General features: G+C 33.3%; 2 protein-coding genes across 3 annotated transcripts in view; one reads left to right on the top strand and one right to left on the bottom strand.

The window, feature by feature from the left end:
• The window catches only part of LOC111505753 (venom carboxylesterase-6), a 106120-nt gene extending 79524 nt beyond the window's left edge, over nucleotides 1-26596 (top strand). For both annotated transcript variants that reach the window (XM_023160617.2, XM_074185863.1), the window contains 4 exons: nucleotides 7291-7472; nucleotides 15729-15879; nucleotides 21909-22032; nucleotides 26275-26596. In XM_023160617.2, the coding sequence (XP_023016385.2) occupies nucleotides 7291-7472; nucleotides 15729-15879; nucleotides 21909-22032; nucleotides 26275-26464 (647 nt within the window). In that variant the 3' untranslated portion in view covers nucleotides 26465-26596. The remainder of the gene's footprint in view (nucleotides 1-7290; nucleotides 7473-15728; nucleotides 15880-21908; nucleotides 22033-26274) is intronic.
• Sec8 (exocyst complex component secretory 8) overlaps nucleotides 26532-27459 on the bottom strand; it is a 54210-nt gene continuing 53282 nt past the window's right edge. Inside the window, exon 16 of the mRNA XM_074185851.1 lies at nucleotides 26532-26784. Within this exon, the coding sequence (XP_074041952.1) occupies nucleotides 26617-26784 (168 nt within the window). The 3' untranslated portion in view covers nucleotides 26532-26616. The remainder of the gene's footprint in view (nucleotides 26785-27459) is intronic.

Raw genomic sequence — 27459 nt, 5'->3', positions numbered from 1 at the left:
ATCGTAAATCTGACGCTACGAATATTCTTAGGAATGCTTTCTCATAATAACATCGACTATCCATTAAAAATAATCGAGAATTAAGGTTTTTTTTTACAATTATTCGATTGCCATATTATAACAGGAGATTAATTCTATAGAGGAGTTGAGTTACTAGCGCCGAGGGATGTCACAGTCGGCTAGTGCGGAAGGCGATAGAAATTCACAAACACGCGAATAATTTCAATAGGAAAGACGACATACACACACACAATATGGAAGAAACTCAATCCCCGTAAGAAAGAAAATATCACCACAGATCCCCTCTCTACCACCATCATAACCTACTGCATTACCACCGCAACTTTCCTCACCATCTCGTTAAGAGCATGAAAAATATCCTATAAATGAAACAACAGTTCGCTTTCAACATTTGAGATGAAAACAGTAAGTCGGTACCATAATAGATACTGATATAATTTTCGTTTCATTATCGGGAACAGAATTAATTCAATGGTTGTTACATCAGACGAATACTGTCCATATTATGGAACGCCGTTTTAGTTTTTATTGTCAGAAATATTCATTCTTCAATTTATTCAACTAACAATTTATTTGTTTGAATTCAATTGATTCATGCATTTGTTCGACACATTAAAAACGATTGTTCGCAAAATTTGTTCTATTTTAAAAGACACTTGATTTAAAATGTTACATGAATAAAATTGTTATTTGAATAAAAAAGACTAATGAAATAACTTGAAGCTTTTATTGATTCCGAAGAAAAATATTGTTTCAGAGTATTGGAAAATGGAACGCCAATTTACTATATATTATGCTGAAAAATAACCTATATACATATAGTTCAACTCAGCAATGAACAAACATTTTTATTCAACAATCAATGGAATGTATTATTCGAGTAAATTCAACAAACGTTTCAATTCCGCATATAATTTTGACCTTTGAATAAAATGTTAGTTATTTATATGACTGTTGAATTATAATGAAACTTTAAATTCACTTTCTAAAAGTAAGTTTTGGAATAAAATTTCAATGAATATATTTGAATGACTGTCAAAGATTTCCCATGAAACATTGTTGGTAATAAAAATAGACTTTCGTTTGTCTGAAAATATAGAAAATTAACTTTCCATACTAAATATTTTTCTATGAATAATAAAGATTGTTATATTTCAATTTTATTGAAAGTGTTGAATATTTCCAACATTCACATTAATGCATTCAATTTAAAATTTGGTTACAACTTTTGTGCAAAACATTCTCAAGCAAGTATCATTTTATTTCATCAATCTTTTGAAAAAGCTAACTTCTGAGAAAGAATTAAATTTTTTGATGATTTATAAAAAGTTTGTTGTATTTGAAAGATACATTTAAAAGATTGTTGATAATTTTAATTCGGCGCTGGTATCGAACGGATTTATCAAGAACCTTAAGTATTACATATGGCAACATGCTAGTTCGTTTATAGTACGACAAAATGCCGTTTAACCGTGGCGCCGAATGAAAATTATCAACAATCAATTTAATTCATATATCACTGAAATTCAACAAACAAAATAATTCAGATCATTTCAAAGAATATTAATAAAGAGAAAAACGGCGTGGTACGCTGTTTTACTTTCTATTGGTATTTTGTAAAAATGAATTGTTTTGACTGTTGCATTCAGGTGATACATGAATTAAATTGATTGTTGATCATTTTTATTCGTCGCTGCGGTCGAACAGATTATTACCGTACTATGACCAACGCCATACATATATGTGCAGTTAAGTAGTTCCATAAAAATACGTCCGACGTCAGCGCCGAATAAAAATTATCAACAATCAATTTAATTCATGTATCACTGAAATTCAACAAACAAAATAATTTAGATCATTCCAAAGGAATATTAAAAAAAAAGTAAAACGGCGTGGCACGCCGTTTTACTTTCTATTGGTATTTTGAAAAAATGAATTGTTTTGATTGTTGCTTTTAGGTGATATATGAATTAAATTGATTGTTGATATTTTTTATTAGGCACTGCGGTCGGACGGAATATTGTGTTACTATCACTAGACTATCATGTTGACAGATTTAAAAATTCATCTTCTGCAAGAATCCGTTCGACGCAAGCGCCGAATTAAAATTATCAACAATTGTTTTAATTCATGTAACTATTTATCAACAAACAATTTTATTCATGTTTCACAGAAATTGTAGTAAATTATTCGATAGTTACAAAAAAAGTATATATGACAAACATTTACTTCCAAAAATTTCAAACAATGAATCTATATTATAACTGTTCGCAACTTTTCATCAAACAAATTAATTCATGTAACATTTTAAATCAAGTGTCATTTAAAATAGAACAAAATTTGCAAACAATCGTTTTTAATGTGTCGAACAAATGCATGAATCAATTAATGTCAAACAAATAAATTGTTAGTTGAATAAATTGAGGAATGAATATTTGTGACAATAAAAAGTAAAACGGCGTTCCATACCTTGTCCTGTCCTACTGTTTTTTCATTTTAGCATTCATTTCACATTTCACCTCACAGATATATAGTGCTCTCGTTTTAGACATCAATATCATAAAATAAGCTTTCAAACTCGATTTTGAAGTGCTGGGTATTACACAAACAATATTTTCATTTGACAAAATGTGTTCATTTAGTTACCATTTTATGTGTTTCGGGACAGGGTTGTAGTACTTTCGTGATGGTTTTTCATTAAAAAACACCCTCGCTTTTATTTTTTAGACTATTTCAAAAACCATAAGAAGTCATTTCAGAAAAAATATAAAATTTCACTATTATGAAAACGAAACGGAACTTGATATGCACCTTTTTTTTCAACATCAGAATATATACATCGTTACAAATTGGATGTCAATTCTTAAATATACCATGAAAACGAGCTTCAAAATTGTCATTTTGTAAAATTGGAAAAGTAGTGGACTTCTCTTGAAGAAGGTGGACGTCAACTTGAAGTTGATCCTATTTATTCATGCATGGGTTTGTTAATGTTTGAAAAAATTTAACTGAAATCAAAAGAGGTGTGAATCGTTACTGTCTTCAGAAGACTTACTATTGTCAAATGTGGTTGATTACTTCGTTAACAGGCACTTAGGGTGATGACAAAATTGTTGCCTGTCGTTCATTTCAGCCTAATTCAAGGAATGATACTCTGAAGGAGTTTGATTTTCAATTATCGGAGATCATCAAATTTATGTTGATGATATACTACCTTGCACTGACGAGTGGCCAAACAGCCCCAAACCGGTCTGCAAGTGTGTTCCAATAATTGAAAATCGATTGAAGCAGTTGTATCGCCAACAGCATGTGCAGGAATAACTTCAGTGATGAATCCTGCACTAATACCTGTCGAATATAATCCAACACCTTTCGTGGTATTAGCCAGGACAGTAGTTGTTTTCTGATAGGTGTCAGTCGATTAACGTAAAGTGTAGGTAATTTGGGACTGACCTGAACGAATTGTTCTTTTAGATATTTGATTTAAAGCCAGTCTTCAAGTATGCCCACTCAATATGTGAAATAAATATAATTCACGTTAACTTAACATCAACACAAATATTATATCAATAAATAAATGAACAATGAGCCACAATGCGAGAAGAATATCTAACACCAAATACTTTCAAAATGTCAGGAGAAAGTGTCTTGCAGAAATTGAAATATTTTTTTGACTATATACAGTGTGACCCAATTTTAAATAATTGTTAAGAAAATTTCTATTGTTTAAATATTCCCCTTGGGCCCATAAACAATATTCCAGGCGTCTTGCTTCGTCGCCTTCTTGAAGTGTGTGTAAAAATTTTGGCTTGAAAGGTTTAATATTCTTCGCCTTGAGACATCTCCGAATAGTTTCTCGTGGAATATTCAAATCTAAAGTGGCATTCCTTATACTGGCATTAGGATTATTTCCGAAATAATCTAAAATGATTTAATCATTTCTGTCATTCCTGTTTCGTCTTTGTACAGGATTACTTTTTAACATCATTTTTGATACTGCACCAGTTTCATTGAATATTTTATTTATTTTATTTACCGTATCGCAGCTAATACGAGGACGATCTGGATGTCTCTCATTAAATACTCTACAAAACTCTTTAGCACTTCTAACGTCATCTCCCGAAAGACGTACGATTTCAATTTTCTCTCTTACGCTCAATCTTGCAGCCATGACACAAAATAATTCTAAGAACTGTAAGGTGAATATTGTTGACAATAGTACACTTAAATCTTTCACAAGTGTCAAATTGTAATATCATTTCCATGGCAACTAAGATTTAAATTGAAATATTAGGTCTTAGTTTTAGTTAATTTGCGTGAAAACTTGAATGCAATTCCGTTATTTTCATTAAAAATATTTACGCTATTTGTTTTTTTTCATCTGGCGGCACTTTATTGTTGAAATCATAAAAAATATCCTCATGGCTATATCTGTTTGATATAGGGTGTTTTTAGTGATTTTTTTCAATAAAAAAAATCGCTAATAAAAAATCCCGATTTTCGACTAAGAAAAAATATCGTAGTATGCCCTGAAACTTTAATAAACATTTCAAATTTTGTCCCAAGGTAGACCTTTTAGTACTTGACATTTCAAAAAAAAAATATTAAAATCGGTTTACAACTTCAAATTTTAGGGGGGTGTTTCCATTAAAAATGGGTCACACTGTATATTTCCCTGATAGATGACGGAAAGTTACTATACCAGTTTATTGCAATGGATATGGGGTTCATCTGAAGTGAGCCATTTTATGTGGAGGAATATCCCAATACCTACATGATATTGAAGCTGATGAGAGAGTAGGTCATAAAAAAGTAAACCTTCAAATTTCCAAAATGATCTAGAGTGGTTTGCAATTGTTTAGCTAAATAATATTAAGCAAATTGTGTTGCAGACTCTATGAATATGACATAACTTCGCTAGCTGATTGAATACCAATCATGCACGAATCACTGCTGAATTGTCTCCTAATGAGAGGTTTTCTTGAAATAGATTTCGATTTAAGTTTGTTGCATTGACACCAAGCACTAATATTGTATTAATTTTTCTGCTAACTCTGCTTCGTGTGGCACCAGGACAGAACCTTGGGTTCATGATTCCACCTAGCTCAATAAATTATTTGAAAAAACTAGGTCCGCTAATTACACGAAATTCAGAAGAAAAAGTGTCGGATGCTTTTGATAAATCTAAAATGTATTACAACCAATTTGTTCGAATCAGCCTGATTCGATTTACTTGGTTGGTTATTACATTAATAAAAATAATGTTCTGATACACGTAGTTAAAAATTCGATTACTAATAACATTCTCAGGCAATTAAGGAGCAAAGCAAATAAATTTGCCTGTACATATTTGCCTTTATTTTGTTGCCTATTTTGTGTAGGAAAAATATAAGAGCACCTTTCAATAACACCTTCAAATTAATCAAGAATATTAATGGACTCGATAATAAGGTCAATAATTCTTTTTTGCAATAACTATTGAAATGTCATCTCTACTTATGAGTTTCAATTTGCCGTCGGTCCTAGAGTGTTCAGATTTTCCACTTCCGTGAAAGGGGATTTGTCTTTCTCAAAAATTAACCTCTTTCAAAAATAGCCCATTTTAATTTTGAAAATATGTTTGATATTTTTTGTGCATCTTTAATTTCTTCATTTAATTCATTCCTAAGAGTAATAGTATGTTTCCAGGTCTTCTTTTTCTATTTCCCAACTCATTGTTTAGTATTTCCCAAATTTATTGGTTTTGTTACTGTAATTCCTTATATATTCGAGTGGTAATAGTGACTTTTTTTAAATTTCGAATTTGGGGCACTTCATTTTTTCTTTATAAATCTGCATAGCCTAAGGGTCTACACTGCAGCTAGTAAAAATTAACCACAATGTTTCTCTAAAAGCTTTGCACTCTATTATGAATTCATTTGAAATCAATGGTTTTGAGCTTCCTGGGAGAGTATGGATTATAAAAAATTTCTTGTATCATGAAATCTCCTGAAGTTGATTAGTTTTTCAAGTGGTGACTGACTCGATAGAACTGTGTTTTGATTTCTGATACATTCAACTGGAAGAGCCGTGGGTAAAGATTTTTGTGATGGCTTGGAACTGTTAACAAACTTCTGTTATTTTAACTAATGAGGGATGTGTTGGGTTGGTTTGCCGAGTGTAAAATTATTCGTGGTGTTTGCAGCTGAATCATTATCATTATTCTTTATTTTTTAAGGATAAATCACAAGCCATACATGAAAATCCTTAAGGCAATCCTAGAGGGTCCTGTGCGAAAGGAATGATTTACATTGGATTTGAATATACATACATATTCTTTGTAGTTCCACAGATTCAGAATTTTATCATGTTCGATTAAATTGGTGAACTTTTTTAATTTAAACAAATGCTTGTTTCAATGTATCATTGTGGTCGGCCGTTTTCAGTAGAATTGAAATTTGAATGCGAAATCGACGAATATTATTAACATTTGGGAGTACCTACCAATTCACATAAAAATCGAGTAGGTTATATTTACTAAACTGAATTTGTTTTTAGAAAAATGTACCAATCCGATATAAAAACTAATATTGTAAGCTAGATTACCAATTAAAATGCCCAATAAATAAGTGTATAATATATGCAGATAAAAATATTTCAAAATGTTATACAAACAAATATTTACAGGATAACGAAATCTTATAAATGACAATTCTGGAATACCATAAATAGTTTTCCAATTTCTATCAACTTTTCTCCTTGAAGTAAAATACATTTTTTGGGAAAGAAAGGTTTTTGGCTTTTTACTTCCCCATCTTTATATGAAAAAATATGGGAATATTCCAGAAAAAAAAATAAAGCAATTAATTTAAAAATTTATTATTTACAAAGATGTGTAGATCAAGCAAAAAAGTAACTTTCAGACACAAAGTGGAAGAAAAAGCCCTCTCGAAACAACTTCTTTCATATAATCATTGAATTACATGAAAGAAAAATACTTTTGAAACAACTACTTTTATATGAACATTGAATTATACCCAATTATACCTAATCGGTTTGTACAATGTAAATATTCGTTATGAAATTGAATCAGATATCATCAGAGGATTGCTACACAATATTGAACACTCCTATGAAAGAGAAAAAAATTTCACTTACATGTAACACTGTCATCCTCAATGGCAGACATCAATGTTTGGTAATAAGACATTTGCCTTATTAACTCTTCAGCACCAATCTGGTTACCATTACACGATAAAGCACTCATATTAAACTTTATAAATGTTTTAGATTTCTATTCTGAAGAACACATGGAATATTTGAATCAAAACTGGAATGAAATTATTCCATACATATTACACTATGATGATGTTGTACCCAGCAATTTGAAAGACAGTATCAGTGAAAAGATCAAATCTGAATATTTGCAGAGTGGTAATGTTACAAAGGATTCCTTTCACATGTTGGTTCAGGTGAGTGCACTGTTAATGAAGCTTATAAGTTTCATTCTCCAATTCAGTATTTTCTTTAATTTATATGTACTTAGAGGAAGAAGATATCGAAAAAAAAATTCAGACGGAGAATATATACAGGCTGATTCACGGTGAACCAGACCCCGGATCACTCTGAAAATTCAGTGAAGAGCATATTCGGATATTCTCTACCCAGCTAAAATATTTTCGAAAATGCGGTATTGCCACTTCCATTAGAAAGTAGTAGCAACTTTGGAACAAATTGAATACCTTGTATATAGTCTAATCAACAAGTTCAAAAACATGAAAAATAGAGATAAAGGTCCTAAAAATATGAGCGATAGTTCATTCGATTCGGAATCACCTCTAGAAAAATGTTATTGAAGGATTTTGGTGCAGGTAAAAAATTGCAATTGTTATCAACAAAATAAAATTTAAAAAAATGGTATTTAGTTTTTCGTCAATAACTCAAAAAATATTAATATTTAAGCAATTTTGGAAAGAGCTCGTTAAAGAGGAGGAAATTTCCGATAAAAAAGTCCCGACTCCCGAAACTCTATTTCCATTATTTATAATTTTAATTTGACGTTGAAAATAGGGTTCGGCGCGGCTGGTACGTCATGCGCGCGTTGCCGCTAAAGAGGGTTTATCAAAAGAAATAATTTTTTTATAACATATAATGTCATTTTGAAAATTTGAAAAAATCTAGTATCTTCTTAACACTTGAATGAATCGAGTCCCGTAGAAAAAAAAAGTTTCATCAGCATTTTTGAAAAAGTTATTCAATTGTTAACTAACACATTTTTTCCCAATCTCCGTTGGCATAAATAATGGGATAAAAGGTATAAATAATTGGCCTATAAATTTTAAACTTAGTGGAGCCCTTTTGATATATATATATATATATATATATATATATATATATATATATATATATATATATATATATATATATATATATATATATATATATATATATAGATAAAGGTTATTGGACATAGCACTCATAGGAAGGTGGGCAAACCGCAGACACGTGTTTCTGGCTATTTAGCCTTCGTCAGTACGGTACAGCCAATTGTAAAGGATAGACAACACTTGGTTGCAAGAAAGGGGCCAAACAAAGCAAGCGGATTCATCATCAGGGGCCAACTGCGATTTCGTGTCATCGTTGGAAGACCTTGTGATTACAAGGACTAACTCCCAACTTCGTCACGGGAGCAGCTATAGCAACCTGCGTGACATCCGGGTCCAAGATAAATAAAAAAAAGATAGAGGGATATTGAGTGAGATGGTATTATCAATGGATAAAGGTTATTGGACATAGCACTCATAGGAAGGTGGGCAAACCGCAGACACGTGTTTCTGGCTATTTAGCCTTCGTCAGTACGGTACAGCCAAGTGTAAAGGATAGACAACACTTGGTTGCAAGAAAGGGGCCAAACAAAGCAAGCGGATTCATCATCAGGGGCCAACTGCGATTTCGTGTCATCGTTGGAAGACCTTGTGATTACAAGGACTAACTCCCAACTTCGTCACGGGAGCAGCAGGTTGCTATAGCTGCTCCCGTGACGAAGTTGGGGGTTAGTCCTTGTAATCACAAGGTCTTCCAACGATGACACGAAATCGCAGTTGGCCCCTGATGATGAATCCGCTTGCTTTGTTTGGCCCCTTTCTTGCAACCAAGTGTTGTCTATCCTTTACACTTGGCTGTACCGTACTGACGAAGGCTAAATAGCCAGAAACACGTGTCTGCGGTTTGCCCACCTTCCTATGAGTGCTATGTCCAATAACCTTTATCCATTGATAATACCATCTCACTCAATATCCCTCTATCTTTTTTTATATATATATATATATATATATATATATATATATATATATATAAGGATCGTATGAAGTATATATATATATATATATATATATATATATATATATATATATATATATATATATATATATATATATATATATATATATATATCGTATGAAGTATGAAGTATCGTATGATCGTATGAAGTATATATATATATAGTCTATTTCAAAAGAGTGTAGAGTAATAAAATCTCATTAAGTATTCAAAAGCGCTACAGGGTGATCCGTCAATAAATTCTGTCACTTCCCTAGTCCGCATTGCAAAATTATGTCGTTTCATAAAGAGCAGGTAGGTATCACCCTGTTTTAAGGGATTTGTCCATTGTTATCGACGGATAAATACTGAGCCAGAGGCGCGCTAGTGGGATAATTGCCAAAAGAATATGCATTCATAAAAATTATATTAAAGGAAATAAAAATTTAATACAGCAGAACAGTGTTATTGAAAAAATATAAAATGTAACAATAAAATATATACGAACCGAAATCGGGAAATACTCACAAACACACACGAACGAACTTTACGTATTGAAACACTTGTGGGGACTTTAAATCAATTTATTCACAAAAACGACAAGAACTTTACTGGATACGTTATTACAATTTGACACTTGAACAATACTAAAACTGTGAACTTCCCTTAACGTTTAACAACACTCTATTTATACCCTAATTGAATGTTCTAGAGATTACTAGGTACAATTTTCGAGAACCTTCCGAGAAAATAATTATTCAGACTACCCTTAATTCTAAACCCTAACCTAAGCAAAAGTGTCACTGTCACTGATACACTGGTCTCTGTCCAGATTGCTTATCCCGCTACAGTATATTTACAATTCAATTAAATTATTCTACATCAGTATAGTCTTCATCCGAAGAACTGTCATCATCCCCTGGTGTTATAATTATAGGGTCAACCACCTGATCGACCAAGTTGTCCAGTTCCCACATTTTATCTTCCTCTTTTAAAACATGCTGGATTGCTTTTTGCCAGTTTTCTGATGTGATTTCCATAATGGCTTGATCAAACAATACCTTGACATCTTTCATTTTAAATGTGGTATTGTGCCTTGCAACATATCCTTTAACTTGTGCCCATATAAGTTCTATAGGATTTAATTCGCAATGATATGGCGGTAGGCGCAGCACAGTTACTTTATACTTTTCTGCTACATCTTCTACGGCATATTTCATGAAGCGAGATTTATGTTGTTTTACTATGGCTAGTAGTTCCTTCTTTACTGAATTCGTCTCAAACTGAATACCTTTATTTGACAGCCAGTTAATAATTTCTTGCTTTCTCCAAGCTGAAGTTGGTACCTTCTCTAAGCGCCTTGAATGGTAGCTTGCATTATCCATAACCACGACCGAATCAGCTGAAAGAAATTTTAACATTTCCCCGAAGTAGTCTTCGAAGACATCCGAATTCATGTCCTCATGATAATCTCCCGTCCGGCACGACTCAAAGCTTAACAAACCTTCTTTTAAAAATCCGTCTTCGCTTCCAATGTGAGCAATTATAAGCCTCTTCCCTTTTCCCGAAGGCACTTTAATACCCGTCGAAAGGCCTTCTATGAAAGCTTGGCGAGAACTTGTTATATTTTTATCTTGCCACATTTTTTTGACTATATAACCTTCGTTTATCCACGTCTCATCAAGATAAAAAATTTTCTTTTGCTCTCTGCGGTACTGCTTTATAGTTGTCAAATATTTTCGTCTCCAGCAAACAATTTCATCACTTTCCAGTAATAGTGCCTTTCGATTGTGCTTTTCCCAGGCAAAATTCATACTTTTTAAAGTTTTCCATAAAAGTTTTCTGGATATCAAAGGAATATCGTTATCTTGGCTTATCTCGATAAATATTTTTTCAAGAGTGGGTATTTCCTTTTTAAAATAAAACGAATGAACTTTTCTTCGAATGTCACATTTGGTGTCTTCATCTAAGATTTTTATTGGTCTTCCTGATTTTCTCTTGCATGGACTTACCTGGCCTGATATTTTTCTTTCTCGCAATAATTTAAAAATCGTGGACTGTCCAATTCCAGTCATTCGGGCACATCGCTCAACACTTTCTTGCACAGACAAACTAGGGTGATCGTGTTTTATGCAATCATATACATTTAAAATTATAACTTTTTCGCAAACAGATAGCGGAGAATTTTTTACACTTCTTTTCTTTGGAGTAAATGTCCCCATTTTATAACTTTTTCACTATTTCTATATCACAATATCACTGTACGTTTAATTGGTGTAGTAACAATTACTATTATAACTCGAATGTTTAAGACACCATTACAATATATTTAAACCCTTTTTCTTAATTACCTGGGTTTAATAGGTATTGCATGATTGGTGGGCAGGGTCAAAAAGGGATTATTATAATGACATGGCACCTCGGAACTAAGTGTTAACCCTTTTTTGAGAAATCATGCTCAAGTATATGAACCCAAATTGCATATTAAATAAGTTTACAAGAACCACTAAAATTAATCTTAATCTTTTTTTAAGAAATTTTACTTACCTAAATACATGTAGGTACTTAGTTTTAGACCAAATTACTTCCCAAAAATGGCCTTTTATTATTATCTATGTCTGTAATTTTTAATTTACTTTAATTATTAAGTTTAATAATCCTAAGATTTGCCTACGCCCATGGACGACAACGAAATTCAGGCAAATTTTATGACACTTCATGATTTATTACTCTACACTCTTTTGAAATAGACTATAGCTATGTCTGTTTTCACATTAAACAATGGCAGTTATTAACATAGGATATGAATTTTTTACGTAATTTGTTTATTAAATTATTTTAAACAAATAGAGTTAAATAATTAGTTAAAAAAAATAATTTGCTTTTAAAAATCATAATTTACACTTTTAAATAGTTTGGAAAAAAAGTATTTATTATTTGCGATATAAGTCGTTGATATACAATAAAAAGAGGGTTGGAGACACCAGCGTTGATGGTGTCTCCAGTATTTGAGAGATATCCATCGACGAACGCTTGCAAGAAACGTTCTTTCAGGAAGCTGGAGAGAGCCATACACGAGAATGATCCCAGCCATAGCATTGAAGTTTGGCCAGCAAACCCCTATGCCACACACGCCCCCCGTGTGTGGCATGGGGGCATGTACTACAGATTTCGATTTGCATATTTACTTAACCGATTTATGCCCAGAGGTTCGTTAATTTATGTCGCACTTGTCGCTACAAGTTGAGAGGAAATATTTAAGTTTTTGTTCAGTCATCATTCCAACTTTCGTTTGAATTGTTCAATTTTGTTCTGCAGTGAGCCAGTAAGAAGTGATATATAGGTGAAATGGGTTCATTGCAATTTTGAAAACATGAGTCACAAATTATATTGGTGAGTAAGCAGTAATCTTTTTAGTCATTCATTTTAAGTGATGATTAGGAACTTAGATACCCAATTCACTGAAATCAAGTGAAATGAATGAAGATTTACGTTGATAACCTGAAAATTGAAATATTATTTACATGGGTCGTTATCGACCCCTTGGGCAAATTTTAGTATGTTTTATATGTTAATTCAGAAAAAACCGCTCACTACAGCTGAACTGTTGGAAGAAATAGAGAAGCTAGATGATGATGCCGAGCTGCCCAGCGATATTATCATTACATCTCCTGAAGATAACGGATTTGATACAGATGCTGATTCCGGTGATGAGGATTGTAATGATCCTGACAAATTAAATAGTCATCAGTTAGACGCGGAAGCAGAAACAAATATAACCAATGTCCACGAAACAGAAGACATAGAATTTGATGAACAAGAGGTAAAGGGTGTTGATTTGGCAGCAATAACACAAAGAAAAAGAAAAAATTCAATCAGAATAGGCTTTGGACCCCCAATACAGATCTTGAGAAAGGAACTACAAATATATCTGATAACATATCATGTCTGCCTCCAATTTATCTGTCCGAAAACAGTGAGCCTGTAGAATATTTTAAGTTATTTCTGAATACAAACGTTATGGAGCAAATCGTAAAACATAGTGTTTTATATGCTTCTCAGAAAAATCACTAGTTAGAACTTGGCACTGACGAAATGTATGCATTTCTTGCAATATTATTCCTGAATGGTTGTATGCCAGATCCTCGGAGGAGAATGTTCTGTGAAACACGTGAAGATGCACATAATATTCTTGCAGCGACTTCCATGAGGATAACAATAATCTGGTCCAAGGCGATGAAGTAGCAAAGCTCCAACCTCTCATGAATAAACTGAATTGAATATGTTTACAATATTACCCCATCCAAATAGCCGTTTCGATTGACGAGTCAATGATCCCTCATTTTGGAAGAAATGGATAAAGGGAAAGCCTATTTATTTTGGGTTTTAGCATCTCCTTGTGACTATTGTATCAATTTTGATATATACCAGGGAATAAGAAAAGACACTAAAGTTTCAGAAATAGGATTAGGTGAATCCGTGGTTTTGCAGTTTTCCGATATATTGAAAAATTATTATGAAAACTTATCATTTTCTTTATTCTTTGATAACTTTTTCACAAATGCCACTTTGATATCCAAATTAGGAAGAATTGGATTTGATGGTATAGGTACAGTAAGAGAAAGAGAAAGAGGAGCTTATAATTTTGTTTCGGACAGGAAGACTAATATAATTTCCGTACAGTGGAACGGCAATAGTGTAGTTACTCTCATGTCCAATGAATTTGGTGTTACACCACTTCAAACAGCAAAAAGATATTCTGTACAACAAAAAGCTCAAACTGATGTACTTCAATCATAACTGATATCTCAATATAATAAATTCCGAGGTAAAAAGTGGTAGGTATATACCTATTCTCTATTGGATGTTTGACGTTTCTATGAACAATGCTTGGGTGATTTCAATAAAATTGAGATGCAAGCATGATAATTCGACCTTCAGAAGACAGGTTGTTTTATCCTTACTGAAAAAGTATGGTCAACCCCCACGATTTCCAGGACCGTCAAGATCATCATTGATACCACAAAGCCTTCGCTCATCCGGTAAGCATCTCATAAAATGCGCACAAAAAATAAGGAGATGTGCGTTATGTCAAAGCAAAACAAATAAATCTTGTGATCGATGCAATATTCCCTTGCATGATAAATGTTTTCGGAATATCATAAATAATAACCCCTCTGTTAGTTTCACAAAATAAATAAGAGAAATTACTGAATTTTTCATATTTCATTACATTTATTAGTCCAAGGGGTCGTTAATGACCCACATCAAAATTTGAAAATCATAAGTCTATATTTTTTTTCACCAATTTTTTCATGTTATTTAATGCCCAAATGAATATACACAGAAATATTGAAAGGTTTTCAACAAAAAATTATTCTGGGCATGTACGGGTTAATAAAGAAGATTACATTTCATTTGGGGACCCCCAGAGCTCATCAGATCTATAGCTCAAAGTCAAACCATAAAGGTTTCATTAAAAATAATAAAAGGATCACACTTTACATTGGTTTCTCTTCATGGTTGATATAATTTTAATACTAATTGACATTCGTTTCAATATTTCAATCGACACCATTTACTATAATTTTATTATGGTTCGTTGACCTGTTCTTTTTGAAACTTCACTAAGATATACCGTATGACACAGACTTATGGTACCTACACCCACTTTTTCTCCTTTATTTCTCTGGTGATATTTCTGAAACTTGGAACATTGAATATGCTCACTAGATGGCACTTTTTGACATATTTGTCAAAGAAATTCAACTTCCAGTTTTTACGGAAATGACAACAACTTTTGATTTTCAAATCCTATATATTACCACAAGAACGATTAGGGAAGATCATAAGGAATCCAACAATACCAGGTTTGATGGTGTTATCTCTAATGACTACGGAGATATCGCTATTTATTTTATACATAGGCTCAATGAGTAGGACAGAGAAACTTTTTCTTGAGGGTCCATCCTACTCTCTCTCCCACTCATTGAATTTATGGATAAAATAAATGGTGATATCTCCATAGTCATTAGAGATAACACCATCAAACCTGGTATTGTTGGATTCCTCATGATCTTCCCTAACCGTTCTTGTGATAATATATAGGATATCCCGTTCGAAAATCAAAAGTTGTTGTCGTTTCCGTAAAAGCCGGAAGTTGAATTTGTTCGACAAATATGTCAAAAAGTGCCGTTTAGTGAGCATATTCAATGTTTCAAGTTTCAGAAATATCGCTAGAGAAATAATGGAGAAAAAGTGGGTGTACCATAAGTCTGTGTCACACGGTATATAACAACAAATATTGAAATGTGTTTTGTACTGATAGCACAAAATCTTGCCATTTTAAAAAAAGCTCATTCATTCCCAATCACTTAATACGTATACCAATACATTATTTTTTGTTCCAGATGCTGAGTGATCGACTATTTATTGCTGATATAGAAAAATCCGGTCGCTTACATTCCGCTGCAGTGAAATCATCGGTTTATAGTTACTATTTTGATTACCGTGGGTCCCATAGTAAATCAGAATTTAGAACACATAACGATGTAAATTTAGGTAAATGAGGGTTAAAATGTAAATAACAATACTAGAAAATTACACTTGATATGAATTGATAAACCAAAAAAGAAATATCAGAGGAACAAAGACGATTGAACAGCACTTATCCACTCAGTTGTTGGATCATTGTAACGCTATGAAGAAACACATAGTGAATATATAATGGAAGAAAACAAATGTGAATTAGCTTGTCAGTGATCATCTTAGCAACTTTTATTGCTTTACTATTGTGTAGGTACCAACGGAATGTAGGGGGATTTTTGTGACAAAACCTGCATAATTCCCCAGACTGCAGTTTATCAAATCAAATCAAAATATACTTTATTGTCCGAAGATTTGCATCTTATTGACAAAGTCCAAGAAATACAATGTTGATATAAAAAAGTACAAAAAAAGTATAAATGTAAATATAAAAAAGTTCCAAAAATGTATAAATGTAAATATAAAAAAAGTTCTAAAAATGTATAGATGAAATACCACCATGTATAAAGTGATGGTACAATAGTAGTAAAAATATTAGTAATATATTATTAAAAGGATTCGCTAAAATACTCTTCCAAACTATAATAGGGTCTATCCACAAAGAGGTTCCTCACCGCCTTTTTGAAATGAACGTTGCTTAAATTTGCAGATCTCATTTCTAATGGTAAATGATTGAACAATTTACCACCATTGTAGTATATGGAATCCTTGATTAAATTCGAAGTTGGGATGGGAAGTCTAAAGGTATAATTGCTATTGCGAATAGCATAAGGAGTAGAAGCAAAGTTGAACTTCGATTTATGTTTATAAATAAGGCAAACTGTCTCTAAGATAAAAAGTGCGATGACTATTAACATTTTATTGGCAGTGAACAAATTCCTGCACGGTTCTCTGGGTTTAACTTTACAGAGACATCTTAGTGCCCTCTTCTGTAATATTAATACAGAAGAGAGGAGGGATGAGTTGCATGCTCCCCAAAAAGGTATTCCATAACGTAGTCGAGATTCAACAAGTGCATGGTAAACGGTCTTTGCGACATAGAAACCCAACTCATTTGAAACCACTCTAACTGCATAACATCCTGAGGAGATCTTACTCTTCAGTTGTTTAAGGTGCTCATCAAATTTCAGCCTATTATCAATGAATACACTGAGAAACTTTGTGTTTTATTTATTTTGTAATACGTCAGCGTCTATTGAAATGTCATCAAGCGAACATTTGAATGATATTATATTCGTTTTGGATGCATCTAGAGAGAGTAAATTTGCATCGCACCAGCTCTTCACCTTCTTCAAGTCGGATGATATTATTTTAATTAGCTCCATTGAGTTTTTTTCTTTCCACAATATTGTAGTATCATCCGCGAATAGAGTGAAACTACGAGATATGTTAATCATAGATATGTCATTCATATATAACAGAAACAGAATAGGGCCTAACACAGAACCCTGTGGTACAATAGATTCAATGGCCCTCCGCTGTCCTCACCATTTGACTCCGACCTGAAAGGTACGATTCGAACCAAGTGTTCGTCACACCTCTACATCCATATTTATGAAGTTTTTTAATAAAATATTATGATTAACGCAATCAAACGCCTTTGAAATATCGCAAAAAATTACGGCGGCTACTTCACCAGCATTCAATTCAGAGTAAATTTCATATAAAAAAGAGAAGATAGCATCATTTGTATCTTTTTCCTCTTGAAACCCAAACTGGTTTTTGCTTATAATACAGTGCAGTTTTAAGAATTCATCTAAACGTACTTTGACTAATTTCTCAATAATTTTTGCTAAAGTCGGTGTTAAGGAAATAGGACGCAGATTGGAGGGATTATCTAAATCACCACCTTTATGTAGTGGAATGACAACGGAAGTCTTCAGGGAAGAAGGGAATGAGCCAGTTCTGAATGAGGTATTAATAAGGGCGACCAAAGTTTCTAGAGCATTGAGTGGTAAATTCAAGAGAATCTTAACGGAAATATCATCATATCCGGCCGTGTTTTTATTTTTAATGTCATGAAGTGTTTTGAACAATTCATTAAGGTCAGTGTCATATAAAATAAGACTATCATGAATTTTTATATTTTCTAAGTTGATCAATGGATCATATGGAGCATGAATTGTGTTACTCAACTGTTCAGCAATAGAACAGTAGAACTCATTTATTATATTAGGATTAAGTGAGAGTTCAGAGTTTTTCTTTTTTGTTTTACCTCTTATATCACTTATAATTGACCAAGTTTCTTTAATTTTATTCTTCGATTCCCCCATTCTGTTGCCGTAATATATTCTCTTAGCTAGACTGATAGTGGATTGATATACTTTTTCGTAATTATTGAAATAGTTCCAGAAAAATGTTTCATTCGTGAATTTTCTGATATAATGCAGTGAGCGCAGGTTTCTAGAGGATGTTTTCAGTCCTTTTGTCACCCATGGCTTTTTACATTTATTTTTAATTATTTGTTCTGGAAACGACTTATTGAACGCATCAGACAATGCACTGTGGAATGATAAAAAGGGGTCACATTCAGAGAGTATGCTTACCCAGTCTATTTCAAGGCAGTTTTGATAGAACCTATCATAGTTTGAACGACTGAACAATCTACCATACTTGTGTATGGTTTGTTTTGTTGTTGATTTTAACAGAATAGAACATATCACTGCTTCATGATCAGATAATCCGAATGGAATAACTGTACTTGAAACATTTTGCTTGTCAATATTGCTACAGACAGTCGATGCAAGATGCAGAAAATCGAGAGATGCGAGTATCCGTATCAACGTGCATACTCAAGTCAAATGATGTCGGAAGAATGCGGTAAACTGTAGCTGCTCATCACTTTAAAGATATGTTTGAGAGATCTTGAACTACTGTATTTAAGGTATCCTTCATCAAAAGAGCGAGATCCTTGAAGAATGAGTTTTTAGACACAATTTTTCTAAGGGAATGTAGTCTATAACAATTTGAATCCAATACGCACACACGCGCGCGCGCATTCACGCGCATACCCGCACGCACGCATGCACTCGCACACGATGTCAATAATTTCTGGTTGTGATTACTTGTTATATTTAACACTCCCATTCAACGCCACTGACTCAGATTCGATATTTAGATATTTCAAACATGCAGTATTAAACTTAGCAAAAACAGTGGCATACAGTGATTTTTACCATAAATATCAATCAAGTAACCCTCTGCGACGGCAATGGAATTAAAATTCCAAATTTAATTTTATCAAAAGAAGCAATTAATATTATCTTTTTGTATTCTTATATTTTTTTTAATTTTTTAAAGCATTTGATAGCTTTTTGTAAAACTTGACACTTATCCAATTTTATCCAATATTTGATTTCAATTTCATTACTTTTAGATTGCCTGAATATCTTGTAGAAAGGTTTTGTTAGTCACTATTAATTCTGAAAGTCAGATTTGATTGTTTGTTTTTTTTGAGGAATTAATGGAGCTACATAATTTGAAAATCTAATAGTTTTATGATTCATACTCGTTGATTGTAGGCTCCTTGAAGTTTAACTCTAATATACACTTTATAATTTTATTTTTGATATTTTTACTTTCTTTTAAGAAGAAATATGTTGCCTTTATCGACCTTTTTTGGGTAATTGTTACCTTCCACAATCTGAAAAAAATTATCAGAACACATTTTAAAATCAGACGGTGAACATCGGATGGAATGGAATAGGACAAGAAAGATTACCATTGAGCCTCATTCTAAGAGACGTAAGCTAAAAGAATCAGCGTATATTCTCATGTCTGGAGAGAATTGTATCTCGAATAGCTCCTAAGAAATAGACCGTACTTGGCTACCCATCTTGAAGAAAACTTTGGATAGTGGCGAAATGGCAACAAACTGATATCGGAGAGTACCTTGTATTACATCGAATGTTTCAGTTGTCAATCAACAACACTGACATAATTTCATATTTCAAAACTTCTTTGACATCTGTTTAAGAAATAAAGAAATAAGCTATCAAAAAAGGAATAACTGCGAATATATTCGAATTTTTTATCCATTTCTGAAGACGGAGGCAGATTTTGGCTTCCGAAACGTATTATTTCTTAATAATTTTTTTGATAGGCAAAATTGTTAAATACGACAAGTTACTGATAAATAGAAGATTTTTCTTTGTGAAAAATACTTTGATTTTTACGCAGTAACTTATCGGGGTAAACTAGAAAGTTTGCCCTTCTACACTTGTATAAAGTTCTCCATTATAATTTTTATATTTTTTCAGATTGTGGAAGGTAACAATTACCCAAAAAAGGTCTATAAAAAAACTGATTTTTTCCTCCACAAAAAATGACTTTCGTTGAATAAATATGTTGCCATTCTCCATACTGATATTAAATGTTTGGATTAAGCAATGGAAAATAAATCAATTTAAGATATTTTAACTAAAGTTATAAAATTTCTCATTTTGAAAAAATATCCTATTATGATATCTATTTTTGCTTTAATGTCATTGAAGCCATAATGATATTCGATCAAGGTTTTTAAAATAATAATTTTGATTTCTTGTACACTTTTTCCAGTGTAAATTGAAGTGGTGTCATCAGCCAACATTTGAATGAATTGAAATAGGTATACAAGAAACAAAACAGGTGCTAGTTTTGATCCTTGCAGTACCACACATAATTTTTTTTGAACTGAATATGTTGCCCATATAGATATATTGCTTTGTTTTCAACGAATAATTTTGAAACCAATTATAAACTATTAAAAATATATAAAAATTACAATTCTGAAATACAAATCACGAAATTATAAAACAACAATAAAAATTAATTGGCGCTCCGGGGCGACTTCATTGATTCCAGTGGCGCATTTGCTTTTTCAGCTGCAGGAAAACCTGGAAAAACCTGCAGCACCACATTATCTGAAGATCTTGATCTGCCAATGTCCTCTCTCTCATAAAACAAATTGTAGGGTATCTTCAGAGGCTCCAATAAATTCAATACATCGCCAGAACACTTCGTGACACGACTATCGTCAAACTTAAACCAGTCCGTTTCGTCTTCAACCAAGGCGTAATGACCAAATTCAACAGCAGAACCACAGTGAATGACTGCATGAATATTATAATAATAATTATTATAAACCAAACATCGGATACCTATATTTTACATTATTTTAAGAAAAAATCAAAATGCTAATGAAAGAAATCCATATTTACTGTTTGAATCTAAATCTAGCTGGAATTGGGTTATGGTATCTAATATTGCAGACTCCATATCACTATTTTTTTTGAAATTCATCCAAAATATTCAAACAATCTGAAATGTGCTGATTTTTCAATGATTCGGTCCATAATAATGGTGTTACTTTATTAATTTTAGCTTTATTAGTAACAGTAACCAAAACTGTTGAAAAAAAATTATCAGTTCACTTATCTGTGGCGCTAACTTTTTTAACAATTTTAGTGATAATTCTGCCGAATCCTGGAGCTTTTCTTGAATCGGTAGGTTCGGTAGGCTTAAGATACACGGATGATAATTTTGAACTGCAGGACCATTTTGGGTAGGAATACTACAGGATACATTTGTACCAAAAGTAACAAAATAATTGTTGAAACATTCACAAATATCTTGTAGATCTTCAATCTTATTTTCATCTATGGTTATATATTCAATTTCATAATTTCCATTATTCGTCTTATTATACAGAATTTCGTTTATTGGAGCAGGATTACTGAATTTTACTTCATAATATTTATTTATGGCAATTTAAACACTTTTTTAACATGTGATGGAACTGGCCGATATTCGGTGAAAATTCATAATTTATTTGAGTAACACTTCATTGATAGATTTTCACTGGACTTCCCGAACCGTTTTCATACTTGCTTGAGGAAGTTACTGTATAGCGAAAAACATGTTGCACTTTTGTGCAACAATGAAAATCTCACAATATAGTGTAACTATATGTCTCGATATTTTCTGCAATTTACCATTGGACAGTAATGTGGTTCTTTGCTTTTTATGAATAAAAAGCAGTATCAAATTGAAATCTGTGATTTTAGGAACATCCCATGGGGATGATACTAGCTATATCCTCAAAACCAATTTGGACACATTATCAAATGAAGATGATCGAATGATGAGCAATATTATGGTTGATATGTTTACGTCTTTCATGAAAACTGGGTGAGTAAACTTATAGACTTAATCTTCCTAAATATTCCAATAACTATATAATCATTACCTACTGAGGTTTAGTGAACAACTCAGATTGGTCTCTGAGATAAGTTGGTATATAGTAAATTCAATGTCTCACCGACATTTAGAATTGTTTCCAATAATCATTGGAAACAATTCATTCAAACATGTGACGCATTTCAGAAAAGGGCGCTTCCATGGCAGCCGGGAGAGGCTCACTTGAGTCTCTCAGGTTACTTGTAGTTATTCAGGCCGAAATGTTTAGGTTTGGAATCCTACCTGTGGCCCATCTTCTGGAATATGCTCCATTGTGTTAGGAATCACACGTTAAAAGGTAAGACCTCGTTAATCCTTAGCTCGCACAAGTTTCGACTTCTGAGGGTTGTCGTTCGTAGGGGTGCGACAGCTGGTTAAACGGAAAAACAGATTGTAGCTTTGATGGCACGCTGAAGAGATTCAAGTCGATTATTCGGCTGATCAAGGTGCATCCTTCCCATAAGAAGGTATTTGTAAGTCAGCTATGCTTGACGATACATTAGATTCAACCACGAAGAGCTTTGTCGCCTCCAATTTGGGCGAATCGTCATTATTTGACTATAAGCAATTCCAGACCTGTGCAGAAAAAATTTTTCTTCCTAATGCTGCCAGAGAATTTGATTCAAAGTAGATTCGTGAGTTATTAGGCTCCTGAGGAGGCAACTAAATCGCTTCCTGACTGTATCACTTGGTCTCCTACATTTGTTAACAGGATCAAGAGCTGAAGAACTGAGAAGATATATGAAATCCAATTTTCGGATATTAATGAATGCTATCGAAAAATCGACGCTAGTTTTTTGTTCCTGGTTATATACCAGAAAAACCGAAAAATTTCGAATTTTAATTTTTTGCTGTATCTTTATTCTTGCAGAGATAGTCGTTCAGATAAAATTGATCAAAAGAAAGCAATTATTCTTAAAAACTTCACCAATTACCTGAAATGTGTTGATATCACAAACCTCTTATATTTCCATTTAGGTTTTCCCATGGCATACAATTTTCATGAGTTTATTACATATTCCAGAAACCAATAATGAAAGTTCAGATGATAAATTCTCAGTTTTGAAGATACTGAAGAAATTAATCTGTGTATCTGATATTGCTGGTATCTTTTATTTTGGAGAAATTCAATGGTTGAAAGCATTTGAGATCAAACAGCAGTCAGTGCTGTTTTGACCTGCCATTACTGTTTCATTATCACTGATGCTGGGAAAATTCCTTATTAGACTCAATTAATTTCACAGTCTGAGTATAGTCAAGTATGGGCAACTCACCTTGAGAAGTCACCAACTATGGGACCTACAGAAATCTCAAAGATAAACAAGAGTCCCCACGAAAGATTATTGCAGAGTTAAGCTGGTGAGAAAGAACTTTCCCGAGAATGATCTCCTAGTGACAGTCCTGCTAGCCATTGGGTCAGAATAGGAGAACAAGAGGAGTGGAGTGAGTAACAGTCGCCTTTCACCACCGGGGAACTGCGAGTGATAGTGGACTGGCTTATTGACGAAAAAGCGACTGAAGAGGAGGTGAATTCAACAAGTTGTTCTGAGGGCTATTGAACGAAGGGAAGAGAGTGTACTGAAACTATTCAATGCCTGTATGCGGTGTGGAAGCACAAGGTTGTTTTGGACACCAAGGAAGGTTGGAAGTCAACTGACCAGCATAGACAGCGTTCTCCATGTCAGAGTACAAGTCTGGCATGAAAGGAAGTTGGAATTCTCATACAACCAATATGATTTTAGGGCGGTAATGGACACTATAATGGCAGTAGAGAAAATGGTGAACGGAATAAAAAAATAAGAGTGGTAGAGAGAGAGAGAGAGAGAGAGAAGACACAGCTGGGTCGTGGCGTTTGACCTGACTAACGCCATTATCATCGCTTGGCACCAGGAATGGAGAAAAGCATGAAGTGAATGAGAGACATAAAATGCGGACCAGTCTCCGACGATGATTCATGGGTCCCATAGGGCTGATATTATATTTGATAGTAATGGAGGCACGGTTTGATCTAATCGAGAATATGAGTCAGGCAAGGTATTAGGTCACATGGAGTCCAGACCTAAACGGACTACCAGCTGCTCATCATCAAAGGGAACTCTGTCGACAATGTTGTGGTGAGTGCAAAGCATTGAAAAGAGTGATATGGCTAGGATATAACGACATGAATACCGAATGGGTGTACATAACAGTCAGAAGGGATGAGCGGCCACCGGTCATAATAATTGATGAGAGGATAACTGTGACAAAAATGAATGTTAAGTACCTAGAACTTGTGATGAACAATGGATTGTTATTCACTGGTAACGAACTCACAAGAAAACTAAGGAGATGGACCGATCAGAATGTTTGACTTATTGGAGTGAATGCATGAGCGAGCGGCCAAATCTGCAGTACTGCAAGTGTGGGGGAGTAGGGATACTCATACAAATCAATGCGGCGCAAAGACTTTTTCTGCTTACTTCTTGTGGAGCATACAGAATCATGCTGACGGCCACACTTAGTGTGATCTTAAGAATGGCCGGCCTTTATGTTGAGGCGCAGAACAGGTATAAAGACTGGGTGACGAATATAGTGATAATGATTGAAGGCGAGAGTGAATTCGTGGTATAAGGCTGGAGGACGAAGAGGAGGATCGAAAAGCTAAAGTATGTGGTCACCAGATCGAGTATAAAGGATGGGAGAATGGAGATAGGTAGGGCATATGAACAGGGCGAGAGGGTGAATAGACACTGGGGAATCACAGGATCCCCGGACGGAGTGCTGTAAATGAGGCACAATCAGTATCGATAGAAAGGGTGACTGGCATATGAAGTATGGATGAGGAGATGGAAGTGATCAGTGATTAACGCAAGTTTCTGAACCGAATAAAAGCACGTAACAGGGTAGAGAGTATTCAACATATGAATGAAGATAGGCATGAACGCGGAATAAAAGGCCTTTTTCTGCCAGTAATTCATCCCTTTAGGTGGGCAGCGCTAGGAACACATAACCTAAAGAGGGGAGTGAAGCAGAGAAGTGGCTTCCTTGGCAGTGATTTTACTATATTGCGGGAAGATGCATTGCTTCAAATACTTAAGGCAAGGTAAACCATGGGCTAAGATGGTCACAGTACCCCGTCGAAGAGACTTTTTTTTATATTCGACAGGATTCTCCATTAAAAACAGTTAAGACCAAAAAACACATTTGTGGTTCAGCACGGCACCACAGATGAGACTTTTGGCAGGTTGAAAACAGACAGCACTAGTGTTGGATCGTGAATGCTTTGTTTTAGGGCTCTTTTTTCAACCATTGTTGAGCTTTGGCTTCAAAAATTGAAATATTAGGAAAAATATGAGTCAGTGTTTAAAAAATTAGCCGATGCTGATTTCGTCCTATATCTTTCCTAATTTGAAACATAAAAAATTTCTGAGAAATTTTTCCGGAAAATATATCAGACTAACGAATATCAGCAAAAAGATACACAAGTTTATTCCTCCAGTTTCCTTGAAACTAAAAATTGAACTTTTATTATTGGTGTCTGAAACATGCAACTTATCTTGGGAACGTTGAGCTTTGAATTAGGATAGCTTTGAATTAGAATGGCAAAATTAATTTATGGTTTAAGGTTATTAGGTACCAGCTCATTGACTGATGACTGAATTACTCCGAATTGAACATCGTGTGAGCTGAAATAGAAACTATCAAGAATATCGAATAACGATAAACAAATTGATGCATAAAATACAGGTCCATGATGAAAATTTCAAAGTTGATGGTGCCCCAAATCTGAGAACTCCCGGCATAAAAATTCTGTGATCATATTCTCATGGTCCAATGAAAGTTGATACGGCAAAGTGTAGGCATATTTCCAATATTTTTGTAAATGAAGCATATACAGCAAAAACTATAATTCCGAAATTTTAGGTTTTCCTGTATATTTCATGAACTATGAAGACTGGAGTCGACCTTTCAATATCATTCGAGATCCTCGTGCACAGACTCGACTTTGAATAGCACTGTATATAATTTTTTATTCACAAAACTATGGTTTAGGATAGAATTTTTTCGTGTTTTTTCAATAATTTTTTGAATAATTGAATCAATGAGTAAAACATTCACATAAATATTTTGACCTGGGAGAAGGTAAAATGATCTTCAGAACATTGGCAATTCAATTTTCAATTCAATAAACCTGTGCTTCATTTGAATTTTCAGCAAACCAAATATATCTTCTGAATGGATCCCTCTATCTAAGAAAACATCTGACCCTTGGAGGCAATTACATGTGACCAGTCCTTATAAAATATATGCAGAGGAACAAACGGAATTGGGTAACCAAAAATTTTGGAACAAATTACCATTTCAAGAAAATGAAAAGTTGTTCAATCAAAAAGATGAGTTATAGATAGAATCTGATGAAAATAAGCAATTACTCTTTATAATCACATAGGTAGATATTAAAATAAAAGACATTCTAAAAATTAACAAGTTATATTTAGTTATAAATTATAATTTTTAATAAACTGATTGAATAATATTGTCATGTTATTGATTAACTTATACTGTAACACCTACCTCACCAAGAATATCTGATAATCTTTCTAAATGAACTGATACCGAATCTGATTCATTTCCGGATTTACTTCTGTTTAGTAGCTGAAAGGCATTCATATACTCCAATTCTGAAAATTCAGGTCCCTTATCAACGAGTCCATTCAGAATTTCCTAGAATCAATAATGATATCCATAAAAATAGTATCGAGATAAAATAATTACATGGTTTTTTCTTATTGGTTCGGTAAAGGATTCAACAGATTTCCCATAATTAAACCTTTTGAAGAGAAATAAACGTTGTTGTCTTCAAAAGGTTTAATTATGGGAAATCCAATGAGTCCCTTGACTGCAAAAATTTTCATGGATAACCTAGAGAAGTCAATTCTTACGCATTCTTTGTTTAAGTATTTCTTGTATTGGCATAGATATGTGGATGACGTTTTGGTATATTTCACAGGTACTAAGAGTCATTAAATTCACTATTGAAGTAGAAGAAGACAATTCAAACTCAATCAATTTTTTGGACTTGACAACAAACAACAAACATGATTTTTCAATTTATCACAAACCAGCCCATACGGATATTACTATTTATTACGATTCTACCCATCCGTACCAATACAAAATAGCATCTTATAATATAGCATTATTCATAGATTAATCAATGTTCCTCTTTCAATAGATAATTTTAATAAATAACTCAATATCATTAAGCAAATTGCAGTAAACAACGGATTTAAAGCTGAATCAACAGACAAAATACTTTTCAAAAAAGTTTACGCAAAAGCAATTCGGGAGGTTTTTCCTACTGATAGTCAGATAATCAAAATTATAAAACTTCAACAT

This window comes from Leptinotarsa decemlineata, unplaced genomic scaffold (genome assembly GCF_025532065.1).
Source record: "Leptinotarsa decemlineata unplaced genomic scaffold, Ldec_3_MD MMD2_P_RNA_scaffold_2, whole genome shotgun sequence".
Taxonomy (NCBI): domain Eukaryota; kingdom Metazoa; phylum Arthropoda; class Insecta; order Coleoptera; family Chrysomelidae; genus Leptinotarsa; species Leptinotarsa decemlineata.
Note: the sequence above shows the minus strand (reverse complement) of the source record. Positions and strands in the feature narration are given on the sequence as shown.